At 41.5% G+C, this 25,232-nt stretch overlaps 1 protein-coding gene across 1 annotated transcript; it reads left to right on the top strand.

Annotated features, from left to right (window-relative positions):
* Nucleotides 1-10,261: 10,261 nt before the first annotated feature.
* On the top strand, nucleotides 10,262-14,728 carry FZD7 (frizzled class receptor 7). The gene has a single exon (XM_043990618.1). It carries the CDS (start codon nucleotides 10,705-10,707, stop codon nucleotides 12,418-12,420), a length of 1,716 nt encoding a protein of 571 aa, XP_043846553.1. The 5' UTR covers nucleotides 10,262-10,704; the 3' UTR covers nucleotides 12,421-14,728.
* Nucleotides 14,729-25,232: the final 10,504 nt, after the last annotated feature.

Raw genomic sequence — 25,232 nt, 5'->3', positions numbered from 1 at the left:
AAAGTGTAAGGAAGTTAAGGGACTTGTCCTCACCACCCAGGGAATTAATGGTGAAAAGCTGAAATGGACTTAGCCTGTAATAACTACATCAGCAACCTGACTTCTTCGTGCTAAATTTTGTATGGGGTGGTACTAGAGATATATGTAGCCATTATTAGAAGTGCTTTTTCCCTTAAGAATTAAGTATGCCATATTTTTAGAAATAATTTGTCCCCATAGACACCAAAATATTTATAGCAATACTTTTAGCTATAGCAAAGACTGGGAAACACTTAAGGTGCACATTGATTGAGGAATGGACAAATTGTGGTACATGAATGTAACAGAAGAATATCACTGTGCTGTGAGAAATGATAAATGTGATGAATACAAAAAATCATGGAGAGACATACATGAACTGATTCTGAGTAAAGTAAGTAGAGCCTATATATAAGCCATGACATGTTATATTATTATATATAATATTATCAATATTATATAAGATAAGATATATTATATATAATAGAATTAATATAATGTATTGTAATGTAATATATAATATCGTTAATATTATTATATATTATATTATATATTTGGAAAGAACAAACACACATAATCAAAAGTGAATGTTGCAAAGTTTTAAAGATCAAGCTTGACTTGAAAAAAAGGGATATTTGAGGACACCTCCAACCTACCCCTTCATGAAGGTAGCAGGTCTACACATTGTACATAGCACATGTTTCCAGAATTTTTCAATGTATTAGTTTGTGCTCTTTTTTAATCTTCTTTTTTGTTCTCTCTCTTTCTCAAAAATACTATTTATTATATGGGATGGCTCTCTAGGAGGGGAGGGGGAAAATACTGGGGTAAACTATAATGAATAAAAGACATCAATAAAGACTTTTTTTTTACACAAAAGTATAATCTGTGACCCAATCATGCTATTCTTTGAATGTAAATGACAACAAAACACCTTCATGTTAAGCATTGAATGGTTTTTCCAACAGTGGTGGTGGTAAGCCTCAACAAATTCAGTCTTTATCAGTTACTTGGATAAAGTTACATTCATTGATGACATAAAGTTAGGAGAGGGAGGGCTGATTCTTTTGATAACAAAAACAAGATCCCAAAGGATTAAGGCAGATTGGAATGGTAGGGCAATCTAATAGGATGAAATGTAATACATATACATGCAAAATCCTTCATATAAGTTTTTTTTAAATCAAGTGTACAAATATAAGATTTAGAAGACCTAACTAGACAGAAAATCCCATTAAAAAGACCCTGACTTTTTAGCTGACACCAGATAATGAGTTAATAGTGTTTGTTATGTGGCTGTCACAGGCTAATATGATCTTAGGTCTCCTTAACAGAAATTATGTCCAGAATGAGGGAGACTATAATCTTGGTGCACTTTGTCTCAGTCACAGGCTATCTTTATGGGATTGTGTCCAGTTTTGTGCACCGCATTTTAAGAGGACCATGGGCAAGATAGAGCATGTCCAGAAGAGGGTTATTAGGATGGTAAAAGACCTACAAACCAAGTCATAAAAGTGTCAGTTGAAGGAAGTGGGGATGTTTTGCCTGTAGAAGAGAAGACATAGGGGGCATTGATGATCACTGTCTTCAAACATTTGAAGGACTATGTGACATGGAAGAGGGAATAGATTTATGTTCCTTGGGCCAGAAGTAGAAAACTAGCTAATGGGTAAAAGTTGCAGGGAAACTAATCTGGGATCAATATAAAGAAAAACTTTCTAATAATGTTTGCCCAAACAGTGGGTCTGGCTCTTCTATCAGGAGGTAGCACATTCTTCTTTTCTAGTCATTTTGTTTTTGTTTTTTGTTGTTTTGTTTTGTTTTGTTTTTTGTGGGACAATAAGGGTTAAGTGACTTGCCCAGGGTCACACAGCTAGCAAATGTCAAGTGTCTGAGGCTGGATTTGAACTCAGGTCCTCCTGAATCCAGGGCTAGGACTTTATCCATTGCACCACCCAGCTGCCCCCTTTTCTAGTCATTTTGAATCAAAAGCTGGATGACTGCTTTTGGGACACTAGATGACCTCCTAGAATCATCCAACTCAGATCTAAATAATCTGTGAATTATCCTGTACCATCCCCCACCCACCCACCCACTCAGTCCTGAGATGCACACGATCTCCTTTGGACAACTTCATACCAACCTATGTGTGTCTATCAATACCTGAATTAGGGAATTACCAATCAAGCAAATAAAGTGGCTGTTGATTCTGACTATACATATGCTTTTTAAAAAAATCATATAAACACAGAGAGCTCCACAAAATCCTGATACGTTCTCAGTGTAACTCTTGGGCTTCCTAAATCTGTATATCTCTAACTTTTACATCTATGACTTGTGAAAGTTTGTTTCAAGTATCTAGATCAATTCAGGGTCATTTCTGTGATTTCATCAGTGTGGAGAACTTCCAGTATGGAAATTCATTCCACCAATGCAATGTTTATTATTATTATCATTATTGTTGTTATTAATTTTTGCAAGGCAATTAGGGTTAAGTGATTTGCCCAAGGTCACACAGCTAGTAAGTTTCAAGTGTCTGAGGTCAAATTTGAACTCAGGTCCTCCTGAATCCAGGACAAGTGCTTTATCCACTGCGCCACCTAGCTGTGCCCCCCAATGCAATGTTTCAAGAATAATGATGTTATTATTTGTGGGATTGAACCTACCCTTTAGCCCAAACTATGGGAAGCCAATAGCTACACAAAAACTGCCAATTCCAAGCCTCCTGTGTTAGAGCTCTAAATATTTGGCTGAATAGAAAGCATAAAAGGGAACTCATTTAAAAAGGGATCTTGTCCCATCTTTCATACTTCTCCACATCTGAAGTTCTCTACAATCCTGGCATTTTAGCAGGGAAAGGGGAGGTGACTATTTTCCAATCTGGCCTGACATCAGAATATAATTAAAACCTGGAACTTGGAAAAAATAAGTAGCATTTAAAAATTTTGAAGGCCCTGCAAGGTCTTTGCTATTTTAAAGGGCAGGGATAATGAGTTTTGCAGCAGACAATTAAAAAGTTTTCCACCCATAGCTTTTTCTGAGAAGATACCAGTTAGTGACTTTGGAGAAAGGTTTTAAAGGGGAATGACCTCACCCTTCCACCCACCCCCCCAAAATGGGCCTGAATAAAAGAAAAATAAATGGATCTATGGCTGAAGAAATTTTAAAGGATTCATGCTTGAGGTAACAGTTGGATCAGAAGACCTCTAAGGCTCCTTCCAACTCTAAGATTCCAAAAGCCAACAAGAAATTACTTTCCTAAATAGTACCACCTCTGTAAGGAAGCCCCTGCATTGTGTCCCTCTTTTCCCCAACCTATTACTTTTGTCATCTAGTTGCACTAAATTTTAGCTTTCCAACCTTAAAAAAAAAGAAAGGAAGGAAGGAAGAGGGGAGGAGAGGAGAGGGTAGGGGAAGAAAAGAAGAAAGGAAAGGAGAGGAGAGGACAGGACAGGAGAAAGGGGAGTGGAGGGGTGAGGAGGGGAGTGGAGAGGAGTGGAGGGGAGTGGAGGGGAGTGGAGGGGGGAGGAGGGGAGTAGAGGGGAGAGGAGGGAAAAGGAGAGAAATGGAAGAGAGTGGGGGGGAGGAAAGGAGTGGAGGGGAGAGGAGGGAAGAGGAGGGAAGTGGAGGAGAGTGGAGGGAAGAGGAGGGGAGAGGAAAGGAAACATTTCTCCATAGTTCAACAACCCTGTGAGAGTAGATTGTGCATGTACTATTACCTCCATTTTACAGATAAGAGAACTGAGGTTCAGAGAGGTTAACCAACCAATTGGAGGAGGAGCATTTATTAAGTCCCTATTATCTGCCAGAAATGATGATATCCAATGGGGAAACAAAGATAAAAGGGAAATAGTCCTGACTCTCAAGGAATTTATGATTTAATGGGGGTAGGGGAGTGTCTATCAACAGAGATAACATATAGTCAGTCTCTATCATATAGTCAGTATATACATGATAAATACAAAATGGACACAAGTTTGTTTGGGGACAGAACTAGCACCTGGGAGAGGGAACTATCAAAAGTGTCTTCTTATTGAGGCTAAGTCAAATCTTTAGACAAACTAAGAATTCTTCCAGGTGGAAATGAAGAGGTAGGACATTTTAGGCATGGGGAACAGACAGCCCAAAGAGCAGGTGAAGGGAGCTAGAGCTTGACATATTCAGAACAGCAAGTAAGCCAACACAGCTAGACTATGGAATGGATGAAAGGAAGTAATATATAAGAAGGGTAGAGAGCCAGATTCACACAACTGGCAAGTGTTTGAAATCTGCATTTGAACTCAGGTCTCCTGACTCCAATTCATTCTGCTGTAGCCAATTTCTCCCGTGTTTTCAAAAACAGTAAATTTCTATTATCTGTGGGAGGAATCCAATCAAAAATCACTTTTGAAAAGCCCATATGCTCTCCAGCAAATAATCTTTGCTTTCTTACCTTCTGGGGAGGGTTGAGGAGAGAGGTAGTCAATTTCTCACATAGAACAATTTGTCCATGTCCTCACACTTGAGTTTGATTTTAAAATCTCAGTTTCTTTCTTGTCTTGGCAGTTGCTGCAAGTTTTGTTTTTCCAATTTCTTATCCTGATTACTAATATTAGCAAAGGGTTTAGAGGATAGAGCTTACACAGGAAGACATTCCACATCAAACGAACAGGTTTGGGTTGTATTTGAATTACTATAGTTCATCAGCCAGTTAGTTCTTTTATTTAGTGACAGTGGATGACATTTCTTCCTGGAAACAGAAAAACAACCTGTGGCCTGATGAGCAAGCATAAAACTTTGATTTAAAAGACAGGAAACAAATCAAAAGAAGAGAAGAAAAAGTATTTTCTTTATACATGTGCAATTGTATATGTATACATATAAAGTATTTTCTTTTTAAAAATGTATCCTTTGACTTGCACAAACTGATGATGAGTGAGATGAGCAGAACCAGGAGAATATTGTACACATTATCATCAACATTGTGTGTTGATCAACTGTGATGGACTTGATTCTTCTCAGCAATACAATGGTCCAAGGACTAAAGGACTCATGATGGAAAAGGCTCTCCAAATCCAGGAAAAAAAACCAAAACTGTGGAATACGGATGCAGATTGAACCATACTATTTCTTTTGGTTTTGGTGGTGGTGTTTTTCTTTTCTGAGGTTTTTCCTTTTTGCTCTGATTCTTCTCTCATAACATAACTAATTCAGAAATATGTTTAATGTTATTGTATATATAACCTATATCAGACTACTTGCTGCCTTGGGGAGGGAGGAAGGAGGGGAGGGAGGGAAAAAATTTGAAACTAGAAATCTTATGAAAACAATTATCGAAAACTATCTCTACATGTAACTGGAAAATAATAAAATACTTTTATAATTAAAAAAATAAAATAAAAGTATCCTTCAATTAGATCCTTCAATATCTAGATCTAGATCAACTATATCTACAGTATCCTTCAACTAGAAATTGGAAGGAAGAATCCTTAATTTTTTTTTTAGAAATAAAACCACTGATATCTTCTTTTTCCATCATCTACATTTCCCAGTGACTCCCTCTTCCTTACTCTTTTCCAGAGAATTATCCCCAATAACAAATAATTTTTAAAAGGGAAGTTCAGCAAAACTAATCAGAAAAAATCTGACATTATATGCAGTTCAACAAAGCAGGGGGAAGTACCTTCTCTTATCTATCTACCTATCTACCTATCTATCTATCTCTCTATCTATTTATTTGGGGTTTTTTGCAGGGCAATGAGGGTTAAGTGACTTGCCCAGGGTCACACAGCTAGTAAGTGTCAAGTGTCTGAGGTCAGATTTGAATTCAGGTCCTCCTGAATCCAGAGCTATCCACTGTGCCACCTAACTGCCCCCTCTTATCTCTTTTTTTGTGGCCAATCTTGATCATTGGACGGATCATTGGATCATCATTGGATGGTTCTGTTTCCATTGTTTTGTTGTTACTTTTCCTTCCATTTATATTGTTGAAGAACAAAATACCTACAAGATACTCTAGTACAAAGTTATCATCCCTCATGGAGAAACTAAGACCGTGAAAAGTGAGGTAATATGGCACAGAGTCAGGTAGTATCACATGAGTGCTCAGCTTGAGAGTTAGAAAGACCTAGGAGTGATGTAGACCAGACCTCTCTGGGACTTAGTTTTCTCATTTATAAAATGAGAGGATTGAACTCAAGGATCTCTAAGGTCCTTTCCAGCTCTAAATCTATGATCCAATGAGACCAAAGGATTGAACATCGATGAAATATTTTTTAAGTGAGGCCATATGATCAAGGAAACAAGTTAGGGACCATCTTACGAGAGTGAAGGATAACACCCAATTTTATTTTTTAGGCATAACAAAGAGAGATAACTAGAAACATTATTCATTTGTGGTCAAGGTGTAAATAACAACAAAAACAAAAATAAAAATCCTCTGATGATCAAAAAGGGGTTGGTTTTAAAACATTCTCCTCAAGAGAAAGGTCTTTATATTCACTTTTAGGCTTCAAAAAATAAAAAGTATCTGGGGCAGCTAGGTGGTGCAGTGGATAGAGCACCGACCCTGGAGTCAGGTGTACCTGAGTTCAAATCTGGCCTCAGACACTTAACACTTACTAGCTGTGTGACCCTGGGCAAGTCACTTAACCCCAATTGCCTCACTAAAAACAAAAACAAATAAAAAATAATAAATAAAAAGTATCTCTCAAATAGGCAACACAATATCAGCCTCCAAGTGTAAATTTCTTGCTTTTGCTTTGACACAACTTTGTAATCATTTAAACCTTCTAGATAAGGTTGAAGCAACTGTAACAAAGTTTTCTCAGCTCTCCATTAACCAAAAATAAACTTGGTTGGAGGGAGAGGCAAAGGCAAAAACAAAAACAAAACAAAAGCCTGAAATCACTATTGGGTTTTGATTTTTTTGGGGGGGTGGTGGTGGTTATGGGCAGTTAGTGGGGTGAAGCATAAACCCTCTATGGTCAATCTAATTGATTTAATTTTTCTCTATGAATATGGAAACTTTCTGACACACGTCAATCCATTATATTATATTACAACTAGTAGAAAAAATTTGGACCCTCCAAAACGAATCTGATATATCACAACTGCCAATGGTATAACCTGAACATAGGCAAGGAAGTATTAAAGAGATGAAGCATCCCTCAAAAAAAAAAAGTTTGTTAAGTCATTGATCAAAAAATCTCCAAACAGAAATGATAACCCAGATTTATTAGGAAAATTCCTTATACCACTCATTTCTATGAGGGGAAAACATTTGCTGCAATGGTGGAAAATAAAAAGTTTCCCCACTCTCTTACAATGAAGAAGAAATTCAAGACAGCTATTTAAATTTCCCAAGCCTCATTTTCCTCATTGTAATATTAGGGGATTGGACTAGATAAGTCATTCTCAAACGTTTCAGTCTTTTGATCCCTTTACACTATTACAGATTACTGAGAACCCCAAAAAGTTTATGTGGGTACCTTGCAACATTCAGCATATTAAAAATTAAAGCTGATAAGTTTTAAAGTATTTATTAAATCATTAAAAATAACAATAATAGTTAAACCCATTAGATTTTAACACATAAATAACATTTTAATGAAACATAACTATATTTCCCCCAAAAAAAACTACTGGAATTTCAAACATACTTTTTGCATTTCTCTTTAATGTCTGGCTCAATAGAAAATAGCTGGATTCTTACATCTGCTTCTGCATTCAATTTGATATGATACTTTGTTTGGGTTGAGATATATTAAGAAAATTCTGCCTTACAGAGATATGTAAGTGGAAAAACAAGGAGTATTTTAACAGGTAAATAACATTTCTGTGTTATTATGAAAATGGCTTTGACTCTGCAGATCCCCTGAAGAGGTCTCTGGGACCTTCAGGGGTTTGGGACCACACTTTAGAGATAGTCTGGTACTTTCCCTCTGAGATTACTTCCTATTTACACAGACTATCTCTTGTGGGTATATAGTTATTTGTAGTTTGCCTCCCCCCATTAGAATATGAGCTCTTTGAGGCCAGGGGCTCGGTTTTTGCCTTCTTTGTATCCCAGAGTTTAGCACTGGGCCTGACTCAGTGGAGGTGGTTCAATCTTCTTGATGATAATGAGACGACCTCTAAGGCTCTTTCTACCTCTAGGAGCTTATGAACTAAGTATTCCTGAGGACATCGGTGGAGTAGCACCTGGGGGCTTTGATCTTATTTTGAGAATCATCAAGGCTTCCCCCAGCGGGTCCCCCCACTCCCCTATTGCATTGTTTTTCTCTATATGGGTTTTTCCCTCCCAAAATCAGTATTTAAGTTCAGTATAGAGCTTCTTAGCCTGGGGACTGTGAACTTTTTAAAAAAAATGTTGCATTTTGAGAAATATTTCACTATCATTTGTTTCTTTTGTCATCCTATGTATTTTATTTTACGCATTTAAAAACATCATTCTGAGAAGTGTTCCCTAGGCTGCACCAGACTGCCAAAGGGGTCCAATCCACACAAAAAGTTGAAGAATTCCTGCATTCCAAGGTACTTCACCGCTGGCACACCGGGCAGACTGGAGGGAGGAGGATCCCTAAGGAACAGATGCATCCATCCTACCCACGTTTCTTCCCCTTTTTTCGGAAGTCAATAGTCTAGAAACATTTATTAAGCGCCTACTACGTGCCAGGCCTTGTGTTAAACTCTGGGGATACAAAAAGATGCAAGAAAGGAGGGGGGGAAAGAAAGTCCCGACTCTCAAGTAACACACAGTCTAACAGGGAGAGGCCACATGAAAACAATTATGTACAAACAAGCTATTATATAAAAGATTATCAGCAAAGAGAAGGCGCTAGAATTAAGAGGGAATCGGGAAAAGCTTCCCGTAGCTCTCCCGCCCACTCCTACTGGGGAGCAGGGAGATGGGTCGAGAAACCAATCTTTCTCCCGCCCCTAAGAATGACTTCCCTCAGCCCAGGCCCGCCGAGATACTCGTGCTCCTCCTGGAGACAAGCAAGGAGAGACTTTCTCCTTCCCTCCTCCAAATTCCTGTCTAAAAACAAATTTGAAAAAAGTGGAGGGGGGAGGACGACGGGAAAGCAGTGGCATTCTCACGTGGTTAGCCTGGTGCAGAGTTTAAAGCAGAAAGAAACCCGAATAGGGTTCCTGCTTCCCAAACTGAGCCTAGTCCCACACTTTAAGAATAGCCTTAGCTAAGCAGCCACCCCGCCCGCCTAAGCTCGGAGCCTATTGAGCGTGACTCGAGCCCTTCCACCCAAGCCTGACACTCCTTGGGAGAGTCCTTCCAACCCTTTTCTTCTCTCAGATGACTATACCCCTCCCGACATCTTTAAATAGGTATTTTAATATACCTAGAAGGAAGACGAATCTTTCCAAAGAAAGATAGAAGTTGAAACCCAGTTTGCCTTACAGTGCGTTTCTCCCCGCAAAGCGAATAAGGGGCATTAAAAAAAAAGTTTCTTAAAAGTTTCCTTCCCCCCTCCTCCTTCCCCTCCCCTAAGGAATCCGCCCAAAGCGCTCCAGACACAGCCTCCCCCTAAACCCTCCCCCGCCCCCATTCGACTTCTGACCAATCGAGAGGAAGCTACAGAGAAAACAAAGGCTACCATTGGATCTGGCCGGGCCGCTGAGACCCGCCCCCCTGGGTGGTTTGTGAATGGGGTGGAGGGGGGGGCAAAGGAGGCGGGGCTCCTTGGAACACTGCGAGATATACTCTTCCTTTGGGGAGTGCGGCGAGTTGGAATTCGTTCCTCAAGACCTCGAGATCGCCTTCTCGGCCCTGGGAGGTGGTTCCTGAAGCCACCGCTGGGATCGAGTGGCCGAAAGGGCCCCGGGGCTGTACGTCGGGACTGCCACGCGAGCCCGGGCCGGTGCCACAGAGGGAATCCAAGGGGGAGGCCCAAGACGCCCAGTAATTGGATTTCCCAAACTTATTGAACTCTCTGAGGAAAGACGCGGATAAGGCTCGAAGCAGGAATAATCCGTTTAGCTGGAGCTTTGGTCGGAGCTCGTGGGGCCGCGAGCTGAGAGGAAAGGAGCAGGAGGAGACAGCGGCAGGAGAAAGAGAGGCGAGGCGAGAAAGGAGGAGGCGGCGGCGGCGGCGGCGGCGGCTGCAGCGGAGGAGAAGGAGGAGGAGCTGCAGGAGTAGAGGCGGCGGCGGCTGCAGCCTGAGTGAGCCAGTGGCTGCTCCAGCCCCGTGCTTGGCGGGGACAGACTTGGGGTTTTTTGGGGGGGGAGGGGGAAAGAGGGAGAAGAGACCAGGAAGGAGGAGGAGATTAAAGGGACCTCGGGAAACTTTCGAACGAAATCGGAGGCGCTTGTTGCTTCTCGACCCAGAAAGACAAACCGTTACGTCCCGGCTTGGTAGGGTGGGGTGGTGGAGGGGAATCTCTCCTCTCCGGGCCCCGGGGAAAGGCCGAAGAGCTTAGGACTGGTGGAGAAGCCATCTCTGGCGCCCCGGTGGCTGAGCGCTATTAGACCTCAGCCCGGGGTGGGAGGGGGACGGCGGCTGCACCCTTGGCTTGACACCTTCTCCCCCACCTCCGGACCCCTGCCCTTGTTCTCAGCGCCCCGCCTCTAGACTCTCATGTGCGGGGAGCAGCGGCGACGCCTCCCCGGGATCCCTTCCTCGCCTCTTCAGACGCCTAAGCCGGCTTCCCCGAACTCCGGGTGAGGAGCGCGCTTCTCCCGAGGCTAGCAATGCTGGGCCTAGGCACGGCCGTCCCCTCCGCCTCGCTGGGCCTGTGCGCCCTAGTGGGCGCCGCGCTGCTGGGCTTGCTGCCGGCGGGCTCGGGGGCGCAGCCTTACCATGGCGAGAAAGGCATCTCGGTGCCCGATCACGGCTTCTGCCAGCCCATCTCCATCCCTCTGTGCACGGACATTGCCTACAACCAGACCATTCTGCCCAATCTGCTGGGCCACACGAACCAGGAGGACGCCGGGCTGGAGGTGCACCAGTTCTACCCTCTGGTGAAGGTGCAGTGCTCGCCAGAGCTGCGCTTCTTCCTGTGCTCCATGTACGCGCCCGTGTGCACGGTCCTGGAGCAGGCCATCCCTCCCTGCCGCTCGCTGTGTGAGCGGGCCCGCCAGGGCTGCGAGGCGCTCATGAACAAGTTCGGCTTCCAGTGGCCCGAGCGGCTCCGTTGCGAAAACTTCCCGGTGCACGGGGCGGGCGAGATCTGTGTGGGGCAGAACACATCGGACAGCGCTGGAGGCGCGGGCGGAGGGCCCACCGCCTACCCCACGGCGCCCTACCTGCCCGACCTGCCCTTCACGGCGCAGCCCCAGGGGCGCGGACGTCCCTCCTTCCCTTTCTCCTGCCCCCGGCAGCTGAAGGTGCCGCCCTACCTGGGCTACCGCTTCCTGGGAGAGCGGGACTGCGGGGCCCCTTGCGAGCCGAGTCGGGCCAACGGGCTCATGTACTTTAAGGAGGAGGAGAGGCGCTTTGCCCGGTTGTGGGTGGGCGTGTGGTCCGTGCTGTGCTGCGCCTCCACGCTCTTCACCGTGCTCACCTACTTGGTGGACATGCGGCGCTTCAGCTACCCCGAGCGGCCCATCATCTTCCTGTCCGGCTGCTACTTCATGGTGGCGGTGGCCCACGTGGCCGGCTTCCTTCTGGAGGACCGGGCCGTGTGCGTGGAGCGCTTCTCGGAGGAGGGCTACCGCACGGTGGCGCAGGGCACTAAGAAGGAGGGCTGCACCATCCTCTTCATGGTGCTTTACTTCTTCGGCATGGCCAGCTCCATCTGGTGGGTCATCCTCTCCCTCACCTGGTTCCTGGCGGCCGGCATGAAGTGGGGCCACGAAGCCATCGAAGCCAACTCCCAGTACTTCCACCTGGCCGCCTGGGCCGTGCCGGCCGTGAAGACCATCACCATTTTGGCCATGGGGCAGGTGGACGGCGACCTGCTGAGTGGGGTGTGCTACGTGGGCCTGTCCAGCGTGGATGCGCTGCGGGGCTTTGTGCTGGCCCCGCTCTTCGTCTACCTCTTCATCGGCACCTCCTTTCTGCTGGCCGGCTTCGTGTCCCTCTTCCGCATCCGCACCATCATGAAGCATGATGGCACCAAGACTGAGAAGCTGGAGAAGCTCATGGTGCGCATCGGGGTCTTCAGCGTGCTCTACACCGTGCCGGCCACCATCGTCCTGGCCTGCTATTTCTACGAGCAGGCGTTCCGGGAGCATTGGGAGCGCACCTGGCTGCTGCAGACTTGTAAAAGCTATGCCGTGCCCTGTCCCCCGGGTCACTTCCCCCCCATGAGCCCTGACTTTACGGTCTTCATGATCAAGTACTTAATGACCATGATCGTGGGCATCACCACCGGCTTCTGGATCTGGTCGGGCAAGACCCTGCAGTCGTGGCGTCGCTTTTATCACAGACTTAGTCACAGCAGCAAAGGGGAGACCGCGGTATGAACCGGCCCGGCTCTGGCCTCCTGTCCAGCCTCCCATCCCCACCAAATCCGCTGCGGGGCGGAGGGGAGGCTGGGGAAAGAACTTTTCGCATTTTCTTTTTTGTTTTGTTTCAAACTCCCTCCCCTCCTTCCCTTCACCAAAGAACATTCTGTAGTCTTGGTTGCAGAGCCTGGCAGAGGGGTGGGTTGAACAAGGGAGCCTTGAATGTAAAGACTTTTACGTTGGGGAGGTTGGGGGGGGGGGCGGGGAGAAGAGACACTCTGGATACAGACTTCCACGAGAATAATAATAATAATTTAAAAATCACTTAAAGGTACAGTAGGACATTGGTCCGGCAAAGAAAATCCTGAAGAAGAGATTCTGAAGGCTTCCCCCTCTCAGGGGGCTGAACTCTGGGGCAGTACTGTTGGCTCTCTGCTCCAAGGAAAGTTGCTTGTCTAACTCCTGTGGTGCCCGGGTGAAAGGTAAAGCTGTGTCTGCTGCGGCTTTGTTGGGAGAAGGGAGGACCCCATGCAGTGTCCTTGTCAAGCAGTGGTCAAACCATAATCTCTTTTCACTAGGGCCAAACTGGAGCCCAGATGGGTTAATTTCCAGGGTCAGACATTAGTCTCCTTCTATCCAATTCCCTCTCCTCCCCCTCCCCGACTTCTGTTTCAGTCCCTTACTCCTTTCAAGTCGTGTAAAATAAGCATTTGAAAATCTTGAGAGGCAATAATTTTAAATCCTATTCTATATGTTAAAGAACCGAGTGGAGTTCCTAAAAAAGAACCAGGCTGCTCTGGATGCCTCAGCTATAACTTTTCTAAGATAATCGGCACCTTTTGCTTGCCCTCTTCCCCAAATCTCCACTTTTAAATTGTATTGGTAGGGAATGAAGTATTTAATAATGTTCTTTATGTTGAAAAGCAACAGGTCACAACACTTCTTTTCACAACCAGAATGCTGCTTTTAAAACAAAAAACAAATAACCCAACTCCTTGTCTTTGTTGCCAGACACAAAAGAGGAAACAAAAAAGTGTGAGTGGAAAGATATAACTAAAGAGGGCAACTTTCTTTGACAAAGTAGCCCGCCCCCCCCCTAAAGATCAGAAGTTTACCTTTGGATGCTAATTTAGTATAGATGATCATTTCCTTTATTTAAAAAGTAAAAGTATTTTTATACTCTTGCTTAATCTTAAATTTTCTGGTTTAAAGGAAACTGAAGGGTAGGGTTGGGTTGTTTGGGGGTTTTTATTTTTTTGTTGTTACTCTATTTGTCTTAAACTGGGAATTTAATTCAGAACACCTGACATAGCAAGCGCTGCTAAAATGTTCAGAGAAATCTCTCCCTTTATATCCCTTCTCCTTATAAGCCTGTATTTAGGCTTTCTTTTTTCTATTTGAACCTTTCTAGATGAAAGGAAAAGCATAATGCCTTGAGTCCTGTGATAAAGGAAAAGTTTAAACCATAAAGAACCATTTTGTCCTTTTTTTTTTTTAGTTCCATCCATAAATCTGTTTTTAAAACATGCGTATGCTGACCCACAGACTTTTATTTTTGTGGGGGATTGTAATCTGGAAAGATGAGAGCACTGTTAAAGTGATCAAGATTAATCTCTCCTAAAACCAAAAGAGGAAAGTTCATTTTGTGGGCCCCATTTTTTAGGAAAAGTGATTAAAAGGTAAACTTCAAAGTAATTCCACAGTTCTTTTGAAATGTACTAGATGACTTAAATTTATTCATCTTAAATCATGTTTCCTTCTTTCTTGTTTTTTTTGTTTGTTTTGTTTTATCTTGGGGTAGAACATGGATTCTTTTGCAAAGTTTCCTGGAGTATAACTTTCATGGGTTTTGCCTAATTACTGATTTTACAGAGAATCCCAGTGTAGCCTTTTCTTCTCCACTGTTGGACACTGCCCTCCTATCCTACTCTCCACAATGTTTCCTAACAGTAATTCTGTAGAGGATACTGTCACTATTTGGAAACTAACTTTATATATGAAGTGCTGGAGATCAGAGCTGCCAGGTTAATTAAAGGGAGGAAAAACTGACATTCTAGCCCCTAGAATCTCCAAATCAAATCCTTACAGAGCATTACCAGCTCTCAAACTGTGGCATCATTCATGTTGTCTCTCTCAAGTGCATGTGAAAATTGTAAAATAGAAGAGACAATTGCAGTATGTATATTTTGTAAATCTCCCATTTTTGTAAGAAGATATATATTGTATTTATACATTTTTACTTTGGATTTTTTGGTTTTTGCCTCTGAAAGTCTATAAATGAGGCTCCCCACTTTACCACATGTACAGATCACAAATAAATTTTTTTAAAAATGTAAATCTGAATGCTTATTTGGTTTTGTGTTCCTTTATGTTGTGATGAAAGACGGTAAAATTCAATAATAAGTGTTCAGTGGATCTAATAAGTAGAGTAAGTAAAAAGAAGGGTAGTTTGCTTTAAAAGGGGGGAAAGGGGTGGTATAAAGCATTTTTCAAGTTTCCTGGTTGTATTCTTATTTGATTTTTTTTCAGCCTCTACTTAATACAAACCATTTTTTTTCTTTTCACAGTTTAGACATATTTAGATGGCGTTATAAGAGCACGCTATAAATATTCTTTTAAAGACAGACAATAGAAACCTTCTTCCCCAGTAAGATTCATATTCAGAGGATATTTGAAAGATTTCTTTGGCATATAAATTTGTGATTTTTCTGTGATATTTTAACTAGCTGTCTTTTTTCCCCTGCTTAGTCTTCAGTAATATAAAGTATGACAAATAAATTCTCCTAATGTAAGGTTTATGTAAAAACAAGCCATTTTTCATGCAAGTGGCCAGTGTATTTTCATAATAGCTTTCATGTGATGCTTTATAGGTTAAAGCATAGTACCTTTCTTACTCTCTACCTTTCAGGATCCTTGTGAAGGGGGAAGTAGCTCCTGCTACATAAATTTGAGCTATTATTATTATTATTACCACCTTCTAGTTAGGTAAACTGAGACAGGTCAAGTGATTCCCTGAGGGGGCAGGGAAGTCTGCAGCTCAACCAGGAATAGAATAAACTTCTGACCCCAGGGGGGCCTCATAAGTCACCAAAGTCATTCTTTCCCCTTGCAGGGGAGCCTAACTTTGAAACCAACTTCCACGATGATTTGACAGAGAAAGCTGCATGGTTTAAATAATCTGATATTTAAACAGTAACAAGGGAGAAATGATGAAGGTCTTCCAGTGGGTTTTTTTATTTGTTTGGTGCTGTCTCTTTCAGTGTCAAATCAACTAGACTTTCTTCTACTAGCCCACCTCCCTTTTCTTTTTGAAAGTAAGGAATCCTGTTTGCTCTCTCTCTCTTAACAACTGTAGTTTGTTGTTCATTGTGTACTATATCAACTGGCCCCAAATATGATTTTTTTTTACTTCTAGAAATTGAGTTTTCCTCTCCGTCTCCTCACACAAAGACTATAAACTTATTATAGAAACTGGGTTGTTTAAAAAAAAACAGCAGCTAAACCCATTGCTAGTGGGAGTCCATCCACACAAGAAAGACAGATAGTAGGGTCAGACTTTGCTTTCTTCATCTCTGAGCTCTGCATTTGAGAGCAGGATATCTTCCCTTTAGGATCCTCTTGGGTTTTGAGCATTGTAATGAGTGTGAAGTCATTTTAACCTGTGAAGATTTCTGCATGAAGGAAGAAACATGACTTCAATTCTCCTAAGGATTGTCTGAGTTTTTTTTTTTTCTCATAAAGTGACACCTTTTATGTTAAGACACACATTCCACTGAACACTCTTACTAATGCCTGCTGTTAAGAGTGTTTGTTTTTAGTGGGGGTGGAAGGGTCCCAATAGGGCTTTTTGATTCACAAATTAAGTGCTGAAGGACTTAGTCCCTTCTATTTAGAGAACTGTGACTTTGCTTCTGTAAATTTGCCTCCTGTTTTATTAGTAGTCACAGCTCTTTCAGGGCCCTGAAAGGCTGAGAAATGCTTGGTGTTTTGTGTACTAGAGCTGTATATGTCTAAATTACTACCTGCCTTCTCAGAAGACAAATAATGTTCCTTCCTAAAGGTGTCCAGGCATATTTTTGTCCTTGTTGCCATCTATGCATACCAAAGTGAATTTCTTACAGTTGGATTCTTACCCAAGAAGGTTTGGAAGTGCAGTATTTTTTCTTCAGAAGGATTTTGTCAGAAAATGGGTAAAGGAGAACTTGGTGGGTTTTTTTGGAAAGGGCTCCTGAGTATAGTTGAAGAAAAAAAACTGGCAGGGGTCTGGTGTTAATCCCTAGATAAGGAATAGAAACACTTGTGAAAACAAATTTTCTTTACTTCTATAAAACAAAAACTTGCTACACACAAACATACCTCCTATACTACTTTTAAGTCAGCTTTATAAGAAATATATATATACACACACATATATGTATATACACATATCTTTTTTAAGTCTCTGCAAACACATTGTCTTCAAAAGCTGAAATGTATGGAATGTGTGTGAATATAGATTGGAGATGTTAGAAATTCAGGTTGGTGGGAATAAATGGACACAACAGCTGTAAGACTGTGTCCTGTAATTTCACTGGGTAAAGCTGTCCTAACTCTCCCATCTTTCATTTCATGCAGGTGGCTATTTATAGATGGTATATTTATGTAAGCATATGTGGGGTGTGAAACAGCCTTGGGGACTTGAGACAGTCATAGGAGGGACCCCTCAAAAAACCCTCTCTACAACAACTTCATCACTCATTTTCATAAGCAAATATCCAAAATATCTATGTTTTCCTTTTTAGTGGTGTCACAGATGTTATGACCCAGAAAGTCAGAGTAGGAGAGGCAAATTCTATGCATGTAAATGTCAGAATCACCATGAACAAAACTCTTGGTACAAAGGAACAATTCAAAAGAATGCTGTGGCTTTCAGGGTTTGTGCTTGTGACTGTGAGTAAAGTGAATCTTTCCTGATATGTAGCTAAGTACATTAGGATAGACTGTGCTCAGTCAGGACCCTGATTGATTTATGTTGGAAAAGAAAAGAAAAGAAATCTTGACAAATATGCTAAGTTTATATCTAGCAAGATCAAATTTCTCAGAAGCTTCAAACCTCTGAAATTTAAAAGTGAATATTTTAAATGACTCAGCTCAACTATTCATTTGTGAATTATTTGCAGAAAAAAATTTAAACAAGTTAATTATGTCTCTTCAGCCACCTCTGTACCCTGTCATATTCTTGTTCCTAATTTCATATTAGTCTAAACCAGCAGTTCTTAACCTTTCCCCCACCATGGACCTCTTTGGTAGTCTGATGAAGTCTATGGAACCCTCTGCAGAATGATGTTTTCAAATGTATACAATGACATACATAACATTACAAAGGAAACCAATTATAATGAAATACATCATCTCTTTTAAAATACATTATTTTAAAAATACATTATTTAAAAAATTTTAAGTTCATGGACTCCCTGGTCTAAACAAATAATTAGTAAGATCAAACTGTTGCTGTTGTAAAAATAATGTCTGTGGCTTGGTTATGTTATATATTTTGGGGCCGCCCATTCTTTTGGATTCTCCACCAGCATTTCCCTCCAGCATGGGTAAATAAAGAATGGAATATGTAATATATTAATATTTAAAGTTGTATCCAATTTTTCTATTGTTTGTTTCCACTCCTAGCTAAACATTGCTTTCAAAATTCCTGTCCAATAGTGAGTCTTCTCCAACACTCAACAGATTTAGCTTTAAGTTAGCTTTTAATTGCTTTCTTCTTTTACCAAAGTCAAAATCAGCCACTAGGGTTAATTTGGGATTTCTATTCATTTTGATGAGCAATAGTTTCTTGCTTTATAAAGTCCCAATAAAGTCCTAATCTGAAATAGCCTTTTAGTATCTGAAATAATGAGCTAGAGATTGCTGTTTACCTAAACCAAGGTAGATGTTATTAACAATAGTTTACATTAAAAAAGTGTTTGTATTTGATCCCCACAACCACTCCATGACTTTAGCAGTACTGGTATTAATAATAGCTAGCATTTAGATAAAACTTAAAGGCTTCCAAAGTACTTTGGGTATTGTATTTCATTTAAGTCCATTATTTTTGTTTGTTTGTTTTTGGGTTTTTTTGAGGGGCAATTGGGGCTAAGTGACTTGCCCAGGGTCACACAGCTAGTAAGTGTTAAGTGTCTGAGGCTGGATTTGAACTCAGGTATTCCTGAATCCAGGGCCGGTGCTCTATCCACTGCGCCATCTAGCTGCCCCACCATTTAAGTCCATTATATAGAAGTAAAGTGACTTGTCCAGGATCATACAAAGTATGAAACAGATTTTGAACTCAGCTCCTTCTGACTATACCCTGCACTCTATACCCTGTTACACTTAGCTGGTTTATTTATTTTTAATGACTACTATTCTTTTTAAAATTATTTGGGTCTGAATCTTGCTCTGCTACTTACCATGTGTAAGTCATATTAACCTCTTTGGGCCTCAGTTTCCTCATCTGTGAAATGATGGATTTGGATAAGATTTGGGGCTCCTTCCTAAAGAAATGTTCTATTGATGCTCCTGGATAGAATTAAAAATTAAATTACTTGTACTCTCTGCCCTACATAGTGGTTGTAAGGGGAACAGTTTGTAAATTACAGCATATTTTATGAGAGCTATTATACTAAAAATCAAGGGGGCAGCTAGGTGGAGCAGTGGATAAAGCCCGGGTCCTGGATTCAGGAGAACCTGAGTTCAAATCTGGCCTCAGACCCTTGACACTTACTAGCTGTGTGACCCTGGGCAAGTCACTTAACCCCAATTGCCTCACCAAAAAAAAAAATCATAGGGGCTTTTTTTTTCATTTTGGGGGGAATTTTAGGGGTATATCATAGATAGATAGGGCAACTAGGTGGCACAATAGATAGAGAGCCAAGAGTCAGGAAGGCATCTTCCTGAGTTCAAATTTGGTCTCAGACACTTTCTAGTCATGTGATCCTGGGCAAGTCACTTAACCCTGTTTGCCTCAGTCTCTTCATCTATAAAATGAGCTGGAGAAGGAAATGGCAAACCAGTCCAGTATCTTTGCCAAAAATACCTAAATGAAGTCGTGAAGAATTGGACACTACTGAAAAACAACTGAACAACATAAACAAATATTTACATTTTTGGCCAAGTATCAGTCTTGCATCAATAATGTGATCTTTTTGAAAGGGGTAGAAGTAGGGGGCAGCTAGATGGCACAGTGGATAGAGCACTGGCCCTGGATTCAGGAGTACCTGAGTTCAAATCCAGCCTCAGACACTAGGCACTTACTAGCTGTGTGACCCTGGGCAAGTCACTTAACTCCCATTGCCCCACTAAAAAAAAAAAAAGAAAGGGGTAGAAGTAAATATATGGGTATACACTGAAAAAACAACACATTTTTCACATTCAAGTTTTACGCAAGCCAGATTTGGGAGGTGGGATATGGCAGAAAAGGCAGCCTCTGGCCAGATTAATATGATATATCACAACCTCTCTGGGTATCATTGATAAAATAAGGAGGTTGGTTCAAATATTCTCTAAGGTCTTTTAAAAAAAAGATTTTTTGGTGATTTTTTTATACTAGGTATATTCCCTAGTGTATCCATTCTCCTTTGCCCTCCCAGAGCCATCTCTTCTAACAAAGAATAAAAAAGGGTGGGTGGGGAGTTAAACAAAACTATCCAGAATATTGGGGAAAGTCTCACAGTATCTGTAAAATATATCCATAATCCCTCACTTCTTCAAAGAAAGGAGGGAGGTGCTTTCTCAGATCATTTTTTGGGGAGCCAAGCACTTTTGTTTTTATAATTGCCTAGATTTTTCCCTATGTCCTTGATCGCCCAGAGAGCCATTTCTTCTATCAAAGATGTTTCTAAGAAGAAAAAGATGAAAAAGAGAAAAATAATCAGTAACACTAATTAATACATAGGAAAAAAATATCTGACAGTACCTACAATCCTCCACAACCCATGTGTTCTTCTCTACCTCTACAGAGTAGTTGCAAAGGGGAAGATGTCTTATATCTATTCTTTGGGGTCAACCTTATTCATAACTGCCCATTCATTTCTTATTGACTTAACAGTTCTTTCTATTTACATTGCTGTAGACATTGGGCACTTTTTTCAGTCTGCATCAATTCATGTAAATCATTTCATACTTCTCTGTGGTAATCATACTCAGGGTTTCTTTTTTTTTTGTTTTGTTTGGTTTTTGTTTGGTTTTGTTTTTTGTTTTTTTGCAGGGCAATGAGGGTTAAGTGACTTGCCCAGGGTCACACAGCTCGTTAAGTGTCAAGTGTCTGAGGCTGGATTTGAACTCAGGTCCTCCTGAATCCAAGGCCAGTGCTTTATCCACTGCGCCACCTAGCTGCCCCCGTATACTCATGGCTTCTTACAGCATGGTAATGTTTCATTGCATTCATGTACTACAACTTAACTTTCTCAGTCAAAGGGTCTAGACTTTCTAGTCACTTTCTCCAAATAATTTCCAATGGCTTTCCAGGATAATTGGGCCAGTTCACAACCCTAGCATCAGTGAATTAGAGCACCAGTCTTCCCACAGCCCAGCCTACATTGACTTGCCATCTTTTGTCCTCTTTGTTAATTTGCTGCATGAGATAAAACCTCATAGTTGGTTTGATTTCCATTTCTCTTATAGTGGTTTGGAACATTCTTTCATTTTCTAAGTTTTAATTTTTCTTTCTACTCTAAAATTTTACACTGCATACAAGGCATCCATTAAAGTACAGCACACTGGCTGTTGGAATGATATACAGGAGCATTCTTACCAATTCACCTTGGGCTTGACCTGTAATATCTTGTGAACATAGGCAGCCAACTATGTGGCTTGGGCTAAAAAATCACCAGACTAAAATCATTCTTTTTCATGTTTACAGAGTGTCTTTTGCCCAGGATCCTAAAGTACTTTACAAATATTAATGGGTAACGTTATCTTCAATCACATTTTTTAGATAGGGAACCCAGGGCCCAGAGGTTAAGTGAGCTTCTCATTGTGCACACAGGTAATCATTGTTCAGGTCATGGTAGGGTCCACATCTCCTGTCTCCGAACCCAGGGCTTTTGGAGCCTTACTTTGAGATATGGCAAGGCCTGACACTAGAAATGAACCCAGCCAGCCAGCCAGCCAGCCAGCCAGCCAGAAATAATTGCTAATTTCCATTAGCTTTGAATATTTGAATACATTCTTAACAGGATTCCTGAGGGATTTAAAGATTTTTTTTTTGAGGTCTTATCAATTTCTACTTTCCTACATTCTTTTGGATTTAATCCACATCTATCACAAAGTGTGAAAAATGTCACCTAATTTATTTTAGTAGTATAACCAGTTGATAAAAGAATTTTCTTTTTTTTTGACAAGATAATTTTCAATGCTATTCCCCAGTATTCTTTTAATTACAAGCAGAAGTCATATTCTCCTAAATTCTGAAGGGCTAGAGTGACCCGGCATTTTATCTTTTATCTTTTTTGTATTGTTTTCTATTTGGAGAGCATTTATTATGCATCTACTATATGCCAGAAGACAATGGATAGAGTCCTGGGCCTGGAGTCAGGAAGACCTGAGTTCAAATCTGACCTCAGACACTTACTAGCTGTGTGACCCTGGCCAAGTCACTTCACCCTGTTTGCTTCAGTTTCCTCATCTGTAAAATGAGGTGGAGAAGGAAATGGCAAACCACTTTAGTGTCTTTGCCAAAGGAACCCCAAATGGGTCATGAGTCAGATACAACTGAAATGATTGAACACCACCACCACTACTATTTGCTAGGCACACTGTTAAGGATACGAAGAAAAATGAAAGGCAAAACAATCCTTGTACTTCTATGTCTGTCTTGTCTCCAATTTGGGGCTAGAACTTTCTAAAGGAATAATCTCTAGATATGCAACATGTGATTTTTAAAAGGATCATCATCTACCCTGAAGGCCTTCTCTCTTGCAGGGGGTCTGTCTATTCCCTGCTAAATCACAGCACTGAACAAGAGAGAGGCTCACAATGGGTAGAGAGGGCAGTGGGAAAGCCCATGCCAGTGGGTGACCAATACATGGTGTCTTAGCTCCAGTGGTGAACGTGTTCAGCTGCCCTGACCAAGTTGGAAAACAAAGGGGGAATCCCAGGAAGCCCCCCCTCTAACCCCTTGCTCGGGTAAGATTTGTCATGTTTCACAGCAAAGGAATTAAGTGCTTTACTCAGCCCCTGGAGGCTTATAGTGGGGAAGACCTGTCAATGTGTAATCAAGGAACCATACATCTCAGAAATGTGGGGGGAACCTCAAGAGCTGGTCTGGTCCAGACTGTCTCTTGTCATCAGGGAGATAAAGTATTAATCACAATTTACTGAAGAGGCTACAGAGAGGCTGAGTGTTGGAAGAAGGGGTGGATTGGAACCAGAGCCCTGGTTTCCTGATTCTTAATACATTTGCCTCTAGGGTAAAAAACTTCGAATTTCACAGAAAGCAAAATTAGTTGCCCCTGGATTCTCCCCATCCCCCCAAATGTCAGAATTCTGAAAGTGAATACCAATTATTTGTCGACTTTTGATTTAAAATAAAGTTCATGGCAAACATTTGAAATGCATTTTTAGTGAAAGCAGCAAGCCTGAACTCTTCTCCCAACTTCCGGTTTTGCTGAATGAAGGCAATAGAGAGGACACCCTTCATTCCTTCTCCTCTCTGATTTCCCTACTATACTCCCTGTATCTTACACAATTTGCCAGAAGAATTTCTAGCTTGCATCCTTGCCAGGAGAGCTATAGTTGTAGGTGAATTTATCATCAAAATCTGGCAAATTGGAGGGCGGGGGGAATCAAAAGACTTTGCTCAGTGCAGTTGGCTGCTAATTAAACACTGGTGTTAATTGCAAGAGGGTAACTGGATCCTCACTCCTGTTTGTTATACAGCCTTGGGTGAACTTCAGTTTGCTCAGAATGTTTAGATTCTCACAGAAAATGAAGTCATCCATAAAAGAAACGAAAGGTGGTGATATGTATATCTATCTATAGGACTATTTTTCAATAAAAGGGAGTTTTGTGTGGGAGAGTTAGTTCAAAGTGGGCTTTGATTATCCAAAGAGAGAGCCAGATTTAAAGGGGGGGGGTCTAAATGTAAAGGTGAACATTTTTTTTCAAATTTAATCCATGATGAAAAGATCACTTTTTACTCATAGTGCTCTATTTCTGCCTCACTCTCTTAATTAACATTGAAATGTAAAAGTTTAAGCAGCATTTCCCATAGTCACTTCCTGGGCAACATTCCATGAGGAACAGGCAAAGGGAATGTCACCTGACACCCTTGCAAAGTAATGCAGCCCAGCCTGAAACGAGACTACATTTTTTTTTTAGCAGCCATGAATCTCTGGCGAGTACTATTTGATACTGATACTGTTTATCCCCACCTGCATTTACTTTCCTGATGGAGTAAAGCTAGCAAATGCTATTTTCTTCAGACAGAAGTCAAAGCTCTGTGACTTTGGCTTCTAGCTTCCTACACTCTTTCCCTTCTAGGTCTTTCTAACTTAGGGAGCCATGAACTTGTGTGTGTGTGTGTGTGTGTGTGTGTGTGTGTGTGTGTGTGTGTGTGTGTGTTAAAAAGAATTTTTTTTCAGGGCAATGAGGGTTAAGTGACTTGCCCAGGGTCACACAGCTAGTAACTGTGAAGTATCAAGTGTCTGAGGCTGGATTTGAAAAAAAGAATTCTTTTAATGACTATTTCAATGTTATTGGTTTCCTTTATCATCATATGTATTTTGTTTTATTCACTGAAAGGCATTATTCTGAGAAAAAATCCATAGGCTTCAAGAGGTTGCAAAAGAGGCCCATGCTACAAAAAAAAAAAAAAAAAAGAAGCCCTGCCTTAGACAGTCTTTGCACACTGCAAAAGGCCAAATGGCTTGAGGAAGGCAGAAGGGCCCAGAGAAGGAGAGAGAACAAATGTTTCAAACCCAAAGTATCCTCTTATGAAGAGAAGCTTTGTTTCACAAGTTAAGGCAGAGGCTTGAACAGAGTTCCAGATAGATGAGTCCTTTCACATTCTGGCTTGTGAATCTTGGTCTGTAGTCCTCCGGGGCAACCTCCCCTAGAGAAAGCAGATTCACATTTCATTTTTCTGTGGGGAGGGAAAAACGGTTAGACTCAGTATCTGAGAGTGAAGGAAGACAGCCAAGAAATTTAGTTCATCCCCTGCAAGAGGGGGAGTGACTGGACAACGCTTCTATTCACCAGGTGTGTTTGGGCCAAGGCTCATACAGAATGTTTAACACAGGCCACTCACTTCCCTTTTCAGATGAAGGTTGCTATTATTCTAAAGAATTGTACTATAGGCTCTTAACTAGGCTGGAGGATTCTGTTTGAATTATAACTAAAGCGGTTACTACCCAGCAAAACGAAAATGGATCTGGTGGTTAATTAAACGAGCAATTCACCGATTTCAAAGTCATGGCTACATCCTTCTACCCGTCAGAAGGGCAGTTTGCTAAGAATCGTTTATGAATAGATCTAGACAATGGGTTTGCTCTCCAAGTTATTCAGTGCTCCAAAATCAATAGCATTCGCTGTTACTCAGGGGAAGGGAAAAACATCCAGAGATCATAGTATTCCTGAAAACCCATGTTGGTATTTGATTCCATGTGTTGATGCTGAAAGAGTTTAACCAGCAAATGTCTGACTTCCCTTTTTAAAAATGACTGGGCTTTTCAAAAGGCCAGAAGAGAGCTTTTTAATTTCCACAGGGGCTGATTTCCAACTATTTCTCTGTCTCTAAAAAGGTTCTTACCTGTCACCCTTAATGAAGAAAAAAAGGTGACACTGAGACCAAATGCATCAAA

This window comes from Dromiciops gliroides, chromosome 3 (genome assembly GCF_019393635.1).
Source record: "Dromiciops gliroides isolate mDroGli1 chromosome 3, mDroGli1.pri, whole genome shotgun sequence".
NCBI classification, from domain to species: domain Eukaryota; kingdom Metazoa; phylum Chordata; class Mammalia; order Microbiotheria; family Microbiotheriidae; genus Dromiciops; species Dromiciops gliroides.
The sequence above is the reverse complement of the archived record's forward strand: the minus strand, read 5'-3'. Positions and strand labels throughout refer to the sequence as shown.

Excerpts from the sequence above, each read along its gene's own strand:
- FZD7 (XM_043990618.1), top strand. The coding sequence starts at position 10,705 with ATGCTGGGCCTAGGCACGGCCGTCCCCTCCGCCTCGCTGGGCCTGTGC.